This window comes from Papio anubis, chromosome 11 (assembly GCF_008728515.1).
Source record: "Papio anubis isolate 15944 chromosome 11, Panubis1.0, whole genome shotgun sequence".
NCBI classification, from domain to species: Eukaryota; Metazoa; Chordata; class Mammalia; order Primates; family Cercopithecidae; genus Papio; species Papio anubis.
This window is the reverse complement of record NC_044986.1, coordinates 36,788,832-36,800,841: the sequence shown is the minus strand read 5'-3', so window position 1 is coordinate 36,800,841 and position 12,010 is coordinate 36,788,832. Positions and strand designations below refer to the sequence as shown.

Sequence of the window (12,010 nt, the reverse complement as noted above, 5' to 3'; positions counted from 1 at the left end):
AAAGCCCAGGGGAGGGCGGGGGCAGCCGTGGCCTTGGGGGACAGTGCGAGGGCGGCGCGGGGCCGGCGGGGCTGAGCTCCGGCTGTGGGAAGGCGCCGTTCCGGGCGGCCAGAGGCGGCGGCAGCCGCGGAGAAGGACGGCGGGATCGCAGCCCGGCGGGCGGCGGGCGGCGCGCGGGCGAGAGGGCCCAGGCCGCCCCCGGGCCATGCCGGGGCCACGGTGAGGTGAGGCCGGCCCTGCCCCCGCACCGCCCCCGGCGGGAGGCGCGACGCCCGGGCCGCGGGTGCGTGCGCGGCCCCGGGCGACGCGGCTGGGCGTGCGCGGGGCCGCGGCGGAGGCTGGGCCGGGCGGGCGGCAGAAGATGGCGAGGGTGTGTAGGCGGCAGCAATGCTCCGTTGAGAAACGCGGCTTTCGGCAAGAACTGGATTCGTGGCGCCACAAGCTCATTCACTGTGTAGGTGAGACCCTCCGCCGACCGCCGCCACCCCTCCGGCCGCTCCGCCGCCGGCCGCCCCGGACCAGGGAGGGAGCTGGGGAAGTGGCAATTGCTGCTCCGGCCCGCCCGCCCTCTTTGGCTCGAGCGTCCCCCCCTCCCCCACCCCCCGGAGTGCGAGCGCGCGCGACCTCCAGGCGGGCTCCCCCGTTCGGCCGAGCGCGCGCCGGCCCCTCCCCTCCGCGCGCCTCCCCGGGGCGGGCTCTCGGCGGCAGCGCGTGTTCCTCCCCCTCCCGCTCTCCATCCCCGCCCGCTGGCTCCCCTCCGTCCCCGCTCCTGCCCCTGCTCCCGCTCTTGCTACCGCTCCGGGCCCGGCGCCCCGGCGCCGCCGCCGGCTTATTGTGGCGACTCGCCCCGCGGCACTGCCGCTGTAGTGGGGGTGGCGGGAGGGGCGCGGCCGTGCTCGGCCCCCACCCGCCCTCGGCCCCCACCCGCGCTCCGGCCGCAGCCGTCCTCCTCCCGCGCCACCCCTCCCCCACGCGCGGGGCGCGCCCCCAGCCCTGCGTGCACGCGCGGCGGGCGGCAGGCGGGCGCCCGGCGCTCGGGCGTGTGCGAAGCGTGAGGTGGAGATGGGGGCGGAGGGAGCTGGAGCTGTCACAGTCCCCGGGTGCGCCTGACCGAGCCAAGTGGGGTGTCATGGCCGCGGGGGGCAGCGGCTGCACTTCCTCAGCGGGCGGCGGCGGCCGGGGAGTTAATCCTCGACGCACGGGTCGGTGTGTGCGTATTTGTGTTCGGTGTCGTGCCGCGGGGAGGAGGGGGTGGGACTGGGTCCGACCGAGGAGCCTCGGCGGGGGTCGCTCTTGTCCCCTCCGGGGGATTGGCCGGAGCCGCAGCCTCGCCCGAATGCCCCGTCCGCCCCCCGCCTCCTGGACCTTGGGCCGCCCTCGGGTGGCTTTTTCCCTGCGGGCCGGAGGGAGCGCGGACGGGGGCGCCCCGGGAGGGGCCGGGCGGCCGAGCTGCGCCTCTCACACTGTGTGTTTTGTCTGTTTTTCTCTCCCAAGGTCCCGTTTCCCTCTGTGCGGCGGCCGGCGGGACCATAAGGGCTTAACTCATATATTTAACCCCCCTCCAAAAAGTAAGTGGCCCGTGTGGTGTCTCCGCTCCGCCCGCCGCCCCGTAGCCCCAGTTCATCCTTGTGTCTGACTCTCCTGTCCTCCAGCATTGTTACTTCCCCGTCTTTGCTTCGGTGCTGCTGGTGTGTGGGGAGATGCCCTCTCGTCGTCCGCTGTCCCCCACGCCCAGTCCTCGGGGAGGCCCAGAATTCCAGCCCTGTCTCCCCCAGGGGAATATTCTTGGGAACCAGGTCTTCCAGGCAGAATGTAGGAGAATCTATCCGTTCGCTTGGGCCCCTCATCCCCTCCTTCCCGTCAGGGTTTCGTTGGAAGGAATTATGCAAATCCTGCTTTCTGGTGTCCATTCAGCGGCAATTTCATGCGGTGAGAAGTTCTCTTTGTTGTGCGAGGGGGAGAACAGACACTGATTTAATAGACATATCTGTTGGGGGGAAGGGTGGAGGGGGTGTGGAGAGGCTCAGTTTGGAAGAATTACAGCACTTGGTTAGCTCAATGTCTTTGTGTTTGAGCCTTCTGGCTTGACAGGAGGGTCTGCCCTTTACAATGTCCCACAAGGGGTGTTTTCGATAATAGATTGAAAAGCAAAACTGAAACTTTAAACAAGTGAAAAATCAGGTAACCTTTACTTGAAGAATATACGCCTTTCCATTTCTACAGGGTTTCATTACGAAAATGTATAGCGTGAGTTTCGTTAAGGATTTAGACTGTAACACCAAAATTAATATAGGCAACAATGCTTTAAGGTATGTGATACCACTTTGGTTGTCCAAAGGTTAAAAGTGCATTTTCAAACATATGCTTGTGCAAATAATAAAGGCATGAGTCATTTTTTTGGTATAATTCATCTCATGAATATATTTTAAAAATCGCCTTCTGCCAATCCAAGACCAGTGCTGCCCTCCAGGAAACAGCCTTTTGGCTCTCAGTTATCCTGTACTCTGCTCTATCTCTACTTGTTTTATTCTTTCAGACCTATTATACTTTTACTAAAATGTCACGTCGGTTTAAGTACTTTTTGAATTATTTGTTATTTCGTACTATCATAGAAGAGAGCATATAGCAGGTTTTGAGAAGCATGAAATTGCGTTTTCAGAATTGTGGGTTAGTATCAAATACTGGAATTGTTTTGAATAATTTTTGGTTCTTGTATGTTTCACATTTGTTAGTGATTGGTTTTTTCAGCAGGGCTTTTTAGTCTTTGAAAGATTTTTAAATTTATAATGTAGTCCTGTCCTGTAGATTTTCTAAGTTCCATGTTGCTTTAGTTTAGATGATTTTAATTAGTGTGTCTTATTCTAATTCTCTTTGCTTTTAATCCTGGCCTCCTGCCTCGGGACCCCATTTTATCAGTAATTGCTAGTTAGTGATTAGTTACTGCTGCTTGACAAGGTGTGTTTTTGTTGTTGTTGTTCTTTTTTGTTTGTTTGTTTTTTTGAGACGGAGTTTCGCTCTGTTGCCCTGGCTGGAATGCAGTTGCGCCATCTCCGCACACTGCAACCTCTGCCTCCCAGGTTCAAGGGGTTCTTCTACCTAAGCCTCCCGAGTAGCTGGGACTACAGGCGTGCGCCACCACGCCCAGCTAATTTTTAGTAGAGACGGGGTTTCCCCATATTGGCCAGGCTGGTCTCGAACTCCTGACCTCCTGATCCGCTCGCCTCGGCTTCCCAAAGTGCTGAGATTACAGGTGTGAGCCACTGTGCCCGGCCGTGTTTTTGGTTCTTAAAATTATGACTGACAAATTATTTCTGTAAATATCTCAATGGAATATCAAAATTTTGATTCACTTTTTGAAGGCAGATTTTAATCTGGTGATCAAATTTCTTTAAGCATACTTTTAAGTCCAAATTTCCACTTTAAAGGTAGTAAAGTTCAGAAGATTACAGAGTCCAGAGTGCAGAGCAATATTTTAATCTGAGCAGTAACATATTCGTAGTCTCCCAACTAAAATCAGTGGGGCCTTATATTTTCTCTTTTATTATATGTTATTTTGTTCTTTAAGAGGAGAGTTCTAAGTAAATTAATTGTAGTGTTAAGAACTTTCTATATTTAAAAGGACTGGCAGTGATGCTTACACAATTTAAAAGGTAACTTGTTTACTTCCCGATGTAGTAATTCCTCTTTTAGTGGAATTGGTTCTAAACAGTTAACCTATTTGATTCTCTTGACTGATGAATGCTTTAGGGTCATTTGGTTTCTGAAAGGTATTTAATTTACAGCCCTTTGGATTAAAAATTCTCAGTCATTTCTAAAATCAAATTCTCCCTTCTATTAATACTTTTTTGGAGGGTGTGGGGGCAGGCGATGGTGGTGAAGTTGGTGATTAAATGATTAGGTTCAGTTAAATTGGAGTTAGTCCTGGGTTCAGACGGTGATTATGATCAAGATGGATATTTGGTTGCCAGGTGATTATTAAGGAGTCCTCTGAGACTAGGATGATCAGTTTTAGATTCCAGGAAGATCTAGGCTCTCTCTGCGCCTGATGTGATGTAACCTTTTGCTTTGCTGCACCTTGCCCTTGCCGTATTTTCAAGAAGCTCTTCCTAATGTGGGGAAAGTTGTGGTGATTTCAGCTTAGCTGTAGCTTGGCTAAAAATAGGATGGCAGATGAGTCTCTTTGACTTTCAGAAAGTTATTTCAGATTGCCCTAATTTCCTCAAACGTTCTTGTAGCTGGAGCAATTCTAGGAAGTATTTGAATTATGCCATTTTTTAGCCTTATGGAACTACACAGGGGGGCCTGGAATTTCTTACATAGTGAGAATTGGTTATTTGATGCCACTTTTATTTTTATTTGAATTTTTTTTTAGAGATAGAGTTTGGCTATGTTGTCCAGGCTGGTCTCAAACTCCTCCTGTCTCAGCCTCCCAAAGTCGCTTGCCTGATAGAACTTGCCACTTCAGAGTACCTGCCTAATCACCTAGCTGTTTGTATGCATGCTGTTTTTAGGATGAAGGGCAGTTAGGTGTTTACTTCATTTAAATAAGTATGTGTCTTTTATCAGGCACTGTGGGCAAACAAAGTTACTGGGAAAGCTGCCTTAACCTTAAGGAACTTTTAAATCTTAGAGAAAATGTGATCAGTTATTGTACAAGGCATAGTGTGTCATATGATGATGCAAGCAAATGCTAGTGGTGTTTAGAAGTGAAATAAATCTCTCCTGAGATGATGAAGGAAGATTTCTTGAAGGTGGTAGATTTTTGCTTCATTCTAATGAATATGGAAAAGGCATTCCATTCGTGATAAATGGCATGAGCAAAAGCGGAGAAGGACAGCAATGACTTGTCAATTTAAACTGCAGTTCATGATTAGTGTAAGGGATATACACGATAGGTTTGCAAAGGTAGGTTGTAGGATTTTCTAATGCATGTTAGAAAGTGGAGACTTTTTGTTAGGCAACTTGCAGTTTGCAACACGTTTTTTTCCTTAGCCCAGGGGAGGAATGTTTCCTTTAGTTAAGGATTTCATTGTGGAACTCTAAAAAAAGGACACAGAATCCTTTTTTTGTTTGTTTGTTTTGAGACGGAGTCTTGCTCTGTCGCCCAGACTAGAGTGCAGTGGTGGCACGATCTCAGCTCACTGCAACCTTTGCCTCCCGGGTTCACGCCATTCTCCTGCCTCAGCCTCCCGAGTAGCTGGGACTACAGGCGCCTGCAACCACGTCCGGCTAATTTTTTGTCTTTTTAGCAGAGACTGGGTTTCACCAGTTAGCCAGGATAGTCTCGATCTCCTGACCTCGTGATCCACCCGCCTTGGCCTCCCAAAGTGCCGGGATTGCAGGCGTGAGCCACTGCACCCAGCCTTTTTTTTTTTTTTTTTTTTTTGAGACGGAGTTTCACTCTATGCCCAGGCTGGAGTGCAGTGGTGCAATCTCGGCTCACTGCACCCTCCACCTCCCAGGTTTAAGAAATTCTCTGCCTCAGCCTCCCAAATAGCTGGGATTACAGGCGCGTGCCACCACACCCAGCTATTTTTTTTTTGTATTTTTAGTAGAGACGAGGTTTCAGCATCTTGGCCAGGCTGGTCTTGAACTCCTGACCTCGGGATCCACCCGCCTCAGCCTCCTGAAGTGCTGGGATTACAGGCATGAGCTACCGCGCCTGGCCGACAGATTCTTTTTTTTTTTTTTGAGATGGAGTCTTGCTCTGTCACCCAGGCTGGAGTGCAGTGGCCGGATCTCAGCTCACTGCAAGCTCCGCCTCCCGGGTTCACGCCATCCTCCTGCCTCAGCCTCCCGAGTAGCTGGGACTACAGGCGTCCACCACATCGCCCGGCTAGTTTTTTGTTATTTTTTAGTAGAGACGGGTTTTCACCATGTTAGCCAGGATGGTCTTGATCTCCTGACCTCGTGATCCACCCGCCTCAGCCTCCCAAAGTGCTGGGATTACAGGCTTGAGCCACCGCGCCCGGCCCAGATTCTTTTTTAAACCACCTTTACAGGGACAATATTATCATCCACAAAAGTATTATCTTCTAAGCAAGCTCATTTGGAGGTTATGCCTTCCATTGCTGTTACAAAACTATTTTTGGAATACCTTTAGGATTGACAGATTTTCATCCTTGGAAGTTGGAGTTGGTATTTGGAAAGAGTCAAAAAGTATTTGCTGTGAAATGTGGCAATTAAAGGTATATATTAAATAATGGGATTGGCTTTCTTCCCTGGCTTGCAGACTAGCTCAGAAAGCTCAGTAGAGGGGCTTGATTTGTTTCTATGTGCCTCCGAACCTCTCTCTTGATTCATATTTCCTTTAAGTGTGTCCATCTGTTGTGTGGAATCTCAAGTTTGTGATATTGGATAGATGCAAATAAGCAAAGCTGTTACTTTTCATAGTTTCAAGTGAAAAACTTAACATCACTACTGTATAAATTATCTTCTAGTCTATCTGTGTTTCTTTTTAAATTCCTTTTACTATTCCATACACTTGCACATTGCTCTGGGGATAAAAATCCAATATAAACCATTAGCTCATTTTATTGACCATTCTTGTATTCAGCAAGTATCCCAAGTACAGTGGTCCATACCTTGAATTTTTTTTTCATTTTTTAAGTGAGATATAATTCACATACCATAACAACTTAGTGGGTTTTAGTTAATTCAAATACAAGGTTGTGCATGTATCATCACTGTCTAATTCCAGAACATTTTATTTTTATTTTTTTCAGCAGTGGGGTCTTGCCGTGTTGCCCAGGCTGGTCTTGAACTCCTGGGCTCAATTGATCTGCCTGCCTCAGTCTCCCAAAGTCCTGGGATTACAGGTGTGCGCCACCACACCCACCCTCAGAACATTCTTATTTCCTAAAAAAGAAACCCTACATCCGTAGGCAGTTCCACATTCCATTCCTCCCGTGATCCAGCTCTTGGCAGCTACTATAATCTGCTTTCTGTTTTGTGGATTTGTTTGTTCTGGACATTGCATGTAATTGGAGTCATACAATATATGGCTTTTTGTGTCTGGCTTCTTTCACCTAGCATGATGTTTTTAAGATTCATTCATGTTGCCGGGCGCGGTGGCTCAAGCCTGTAATCCCAGCACTTTGGGAGGCTGAGACGGGCGGATCACAAGGTCAGGAGATCGAGACCATCCTGGCTAACACGGTGAAACCCCGTCTCTACTAAAAAATACAATAAACTAGCCGGGCGAGGTGGCGGGCGCCTGTGGTCCCAGCTACTCCGGAGGCTGAGGCAGGAGAATGGCGTAAACCCGGGAGGCGGAGTTTGCAGTGAGCTGAGATCTGCCCACTGCACTCCAGCCTGGGCGACAGAGCCAGACTCAGTCTCAAAAAAAAAAAAAAAAAGATTCATTCATGTTATGGCATTATCAGCACTTTGTTTCTTTTATGGCTAAATAACACTGCATTGTATGGACATACCACATTTTATTTATCCGTTAATCAGTTGATGGACATTTGGGTTGTTTCCACTTGGGGCTATTTTGAATGATGCTTCTATGAATATTTGTGTACAAGTTTTCGTGTGGACATTTGTTTTTAGTTTTCTTATGTACCTAGGATGGAATTACTGGGTCATGTGGTAACTTTGTTTTAGTTTTGTGGAAACTGCCAAATTGTTTCCTAAAGTGACTGCAGAATTTTACATTCCCACCAGTACTGTATGAGAATTCCATTTATCCACATCCACTCTAACATTTGTTATTGTCTGTTTTGATTATATAATAGCTATTTTAGTAGGTATGAAGTCCTATTTCAAAAAACCAACAAATACAAAAAAAAAGACAAGTTATATTTTATTGTGGTTTTGATTTGCATTTTCCTAGCAATGTTAAACATCTTTTCAGGTGCTTCTTGGCAATTTGCATACCGTTGGAGGTAATATTTATTCAGATCCCTTGCCCATTCTTAAAATTGGGTTATTATTTATTGTTGAATTGTAAGAGTTTTGTATATATTCTGGATATACTTATCAGTGTATGCTTTGCAAATATTTTTTCTCATTATACTCCCCATTTAAGAACAAGTACATATCAACACATGACCAAATACACTGTAACAAAAGCTAAACTGCAGGATACCTTACGAAGAGAATAATGAGCATGGTAATAGAATGAAATAGAATTCTCAAGAAAAGCTTTCTTTTTTTTTTTTTGAAATGAAGTCTCACTCTGTCACCCAGGCCAGAGTGCAGTGGTGTAATCTTGGCTTGACTCGCTGCAAACTCCGCTTCCCGGGTTCAAGCGGTTCTCCTGCTTCAGCTTCCCAAGTAGCTGGGATTACAGGCACACACCAACATGCCCGGCTAATTTTTGGATTTTTAGTAGAGACGGGGTTTCACCACGTTGGCCAGGCTGGTCTCAAATTCCTGACCTCAGGTGATCTGCCTGCCTTGGCCTCCCAAAGGGCTGGGATTACAGGCGTGAGCCTCCGCTCCCAGACAAGAAAAGCTTTCTTAAACATCCTTTCTATGAGTTATTAAAATTGTTAGTTACTTGATGGGGTTATGTAATGGCACAGATGATCTAAATTTCTGCCTCTTTATGGTGAGGGTTCACATACCAAGTTCAGATAATGTGGTATACCATATTATTTAAATCTATTTTATGCCTCAATTTTGAATAGTGAATGACAAGAGTTTGGATAGAGAAGGACAGCTTTGCTGAATATTGCCCAATCACAAATGTTTTGAATGAGTCTATTCCATTTCTGAGTTTACATAGTGAGAATTTGGGTAGTGAGAGGAATCTCGCTAGCAATATTTTTGAAATTTCAGATTACATTTTTTGTTTGCATTTTATAAAACTCAGACATCTGACAAGTTATACAATTTATGGCAAATGTTTTGTTTTTTTCTCTTTTTTTTTTTTTTTTTGAGATGAAGTCTCGCTCTGTCGCCCAGGCTGGATTGCAGTGGCATGATCACGGCTTATTGCAACCTCTGTCTTCCAGGTTCAAGTGATTCTCCTGCCTCAGCCTCCCTGGTAGTTGGTATTACAGGCGGGCACCACCATACCCAGCTTTTTTGTAGTTTTAGTAAAGACAGGGTTTCACCCTTTTGGCCAGGCTGGTCTCAAACTCCTGACCTTCCGTCTGCCTTGGCCTCCCGAAGTGCTGGGATTACAGGTGTGAGCCACCACCCCCGGCATATGTTTTGTTTTCTCCTGCTAAGTTAAATATACTGTTTTTAAAGTGTTTGAATTTCGTTGACTCTTGGTTTCTCTGATTTTTGAATTGGTTAGCTTTGGTCTGTTAGAAAGTGTCAGATATAATGATGTCTTAAGGATGAAACTAAGTATCTTATGGGGTAGTTGGCAGAATTGGATTGAGCATCTTTTGCTTAATGGATTGTGAGGGGCAAGTTGGGAAAGCTGTGTAGTAATGATTGGCATCTTCTAATGATTTTTGGTCTTGTTTTTCCTCCTTTGTTTCATGTTTTAATTTACTTTTTGTTAAAGAGAGTTGTAGATTCTTTTAGCATATTACTGAATCCTTTTTCTGGATTCGTTATTGTGCAAGTCAGTGAATTTTACATTGTAAAACTAGTATTTGTTGTGTTTTTACTATAATGAAGTTCTTTTTTTTTTTTTTTTAAGACGGAGTCTCGCGCTGTCGCCCGGGCTGGAGTGCAGTGGCCGGATCTCAGCTCACTGCAAGCTCCGCCTCCCGGGTTTGCGCCATTCTCCTGCCTCAGCCTCCCGAGTAGCTGGGACTACAGGCGCCCGCCACCTCGCCCGGCTAGTTTTTTGTATTTTTTTTAGTAGAGACGGGGTTTCATTATGTTAGCCAAGATGGTCTCGATCTCCTGACCTCATGATCCGCCCATCTCGGCCTCCCAAAGTGCTGGGATTACAGGCTTGAGCCACCGCGCCCGGCCATGAAGTTCTTGTAATTGAGGATAATAGAAGGATCCCGTCATGTGTAATGTGTATTTGTTAGTATAAGAGCAGGATAAGTCAGTTTGCTAAAAGAAAAAAATGATGGCTGTAACTAGTGGTTTAGACTAATGTTTCAAATTTGGTATTGGGAGACTAGAAATTAATATTCTTCAGAGGTGTCTTTTAAAATTTCCTCTATATATTTTTAAATTTAGATTAAAGAAAAACAGAGATGGGGTCTGGGATTACAGGCATGAGCCACTGCGCCTGGTCTGGACCTGTCTAAAGGGACTTCTCTTTAGACTTTAAATGTTTTCTAGAGACTAAAGAGAAAAAATAAAATTCTACTCAGTTGTGCTTTACAATTGTATTAAAAACTATTGTAACGATACTATTCGAAGTAAAGCAGCGTTTGTTATAACTTCTGAATCATTGAAAATTAGTCCATCACAGGCCAGGTGGGGTGGCTCACGCTTGTAATTCCAGCACACTGTGAGGCTGAGGCAGGCGAATTGCTTGAGCCTAGGAGTTCGTGACAAGCCTGGGCAACATGGTGAAACCTTGTCTCCACACAAAATATAAAAATTAGCTTTAGCTGTGTGTGGTTTTGTGTACCTGTAGTCCCAGCTATTCAGAAGGCTGAGGTGGGAGGATCACTGGAGCCCAGGAGGTCGAGGATGCAGTGAGTCATGATTGCATCACTGCACTCTAACCTGAGGAACAGAGTAAGACCCTGTCTCAGGAAAAAAGAAGTTCATCACAGTTGTTTACAAAGCTTGAAAGGGATTACTTAGAAACGTATCGTTGTCTCACAAGAATTTTTAAAATGTGCAATTATCTAGATGAATAATTAACTCTTTAAAATGACACAGCAGAAAGTGTCAGAAAATCTATTAATGGTATCACCATCTTATATATCTGTATGACACATTTAATACTTTAAAGAAAACTTACACTTTTTATTTATTTATTTATTTATTTTGAGACAGTCTCACTCTGTCGGCCAGGCTGGAGTGCAGTGGCACAATCTCAGCTCACTGCAACCTCCGTCTCCCAGGCTGAAGCGATTCTCCTGCCTTAGCCTCCCGAGTAGCTGGGATTACAAGTGTGTGTCACCACGCCTGGCTAATTTTTGTATTTTTAGTAGAGACGGGATTTCACCATGTTGGCCAGGGTGGTCTCGAACTCCTCACCTCAGGTAATCTGCCCTCCTTGGCCTCCCGAAGTGCGGGGATTACAGGCGTGAGCCGGTATGTCTGGCAAACTTACACATTATTTTATTGTCTTTATTTCAAAATGTAGGATGGGAGAGGTGGATATTAAAAAACAGTGGCTCATGCCTGTAATCCCAGCAACTTGTGAGGCCAAGGTGGGCAGATCGCCTGAGGTCAGGAGTTCAAGACCAGCCTCGCCAACATGGTGAAACCCCGTCTCTACTAAAAATACAAAAATTAGCTGAGCTTGGTGGTGGGCACTTACAGTCCTAGCTACTCAGGAGGCTGAGGCAGGAGAATCGCTTGAACCTGGAAGGCTGAGGTTTCAGTGAGACGAGATCACGCCACTGCACTTCAGCCTGGGTGACAGAGAAAGACTCCATCTCAAAAAAAAAATTTACTCAATTGGAAAACATTTAGTAATCTTGTTAACACAATTAGTGTTTCCCTCAGTGTATATACTTTCCTATTATCCATAGCAATAAGTGTATGATATTTTAATGTTAGAAAAGTCTGGAATATTTATGTAACATCTCAGGTAGGAAGAAAACATAGAACTGAGCTCTTCCAGAAGCAAACTTGCTTTTTTTTTTTTTTTTTTGAGACAGCATCGCTCTGTTGCCCTGACTGGAGTGCAGTGACATGATCTCAGCTCACTGCAACCTTGCTTCCCGGGTTCAAGGGATCTTCCCACCTCAGCCTCCTGAGCAGCTGGGACTACAAGCGCACATCACCATACCCAAGTTTTTTGTAGAGATGGGGTTTCACCGTGTTGCCCAGGCTGGTCTTTGAAGTCCTAAGCTCAAACATCAGCCCTCCTCGGCCTACCAAATTGCTGAGACTACAGGCGTGAGCCACTACGCCTAGCCCAGAAGTACACTTTTTTTTTGAGACAGTCTCGCTCTGT

At 46.5% G+C, this 12,010-nt stretch overlaps 1 protein-coding gene across 11 annotated transcripts in view; it reads left to right on the top strand.

Annotated features, from left to right (window-relative positions):
- Window positions 1-299: 299 nt before the first annotated feature.
- Window positions 300-12,010, top strand: part of LCOR (ligand dependent nuclear receptor corepressor) — a 165,747-nt gene continuing 154,036 nt past the window's right edge. For 2 of the 11 annotated variants that reach the window (XM_031652142.1, XM_031652150.1), the window contains exons 1-2: window positions 323-458; window positions 1,495-1,568. Coding sequence is in view for 3 of the 11 variants with exons in the window: in XM_021943539.2 (XP_021799231.1) it covers window positions 1,701-1,929 (229 nt within the window). In the remaining 8 variants the exon portion in view is untranslated. The other 9 variants (XM_021943539.2, XM_031652148.1, XM_031652141.1 and 6 more) reach the window with 8 other exon arrangements.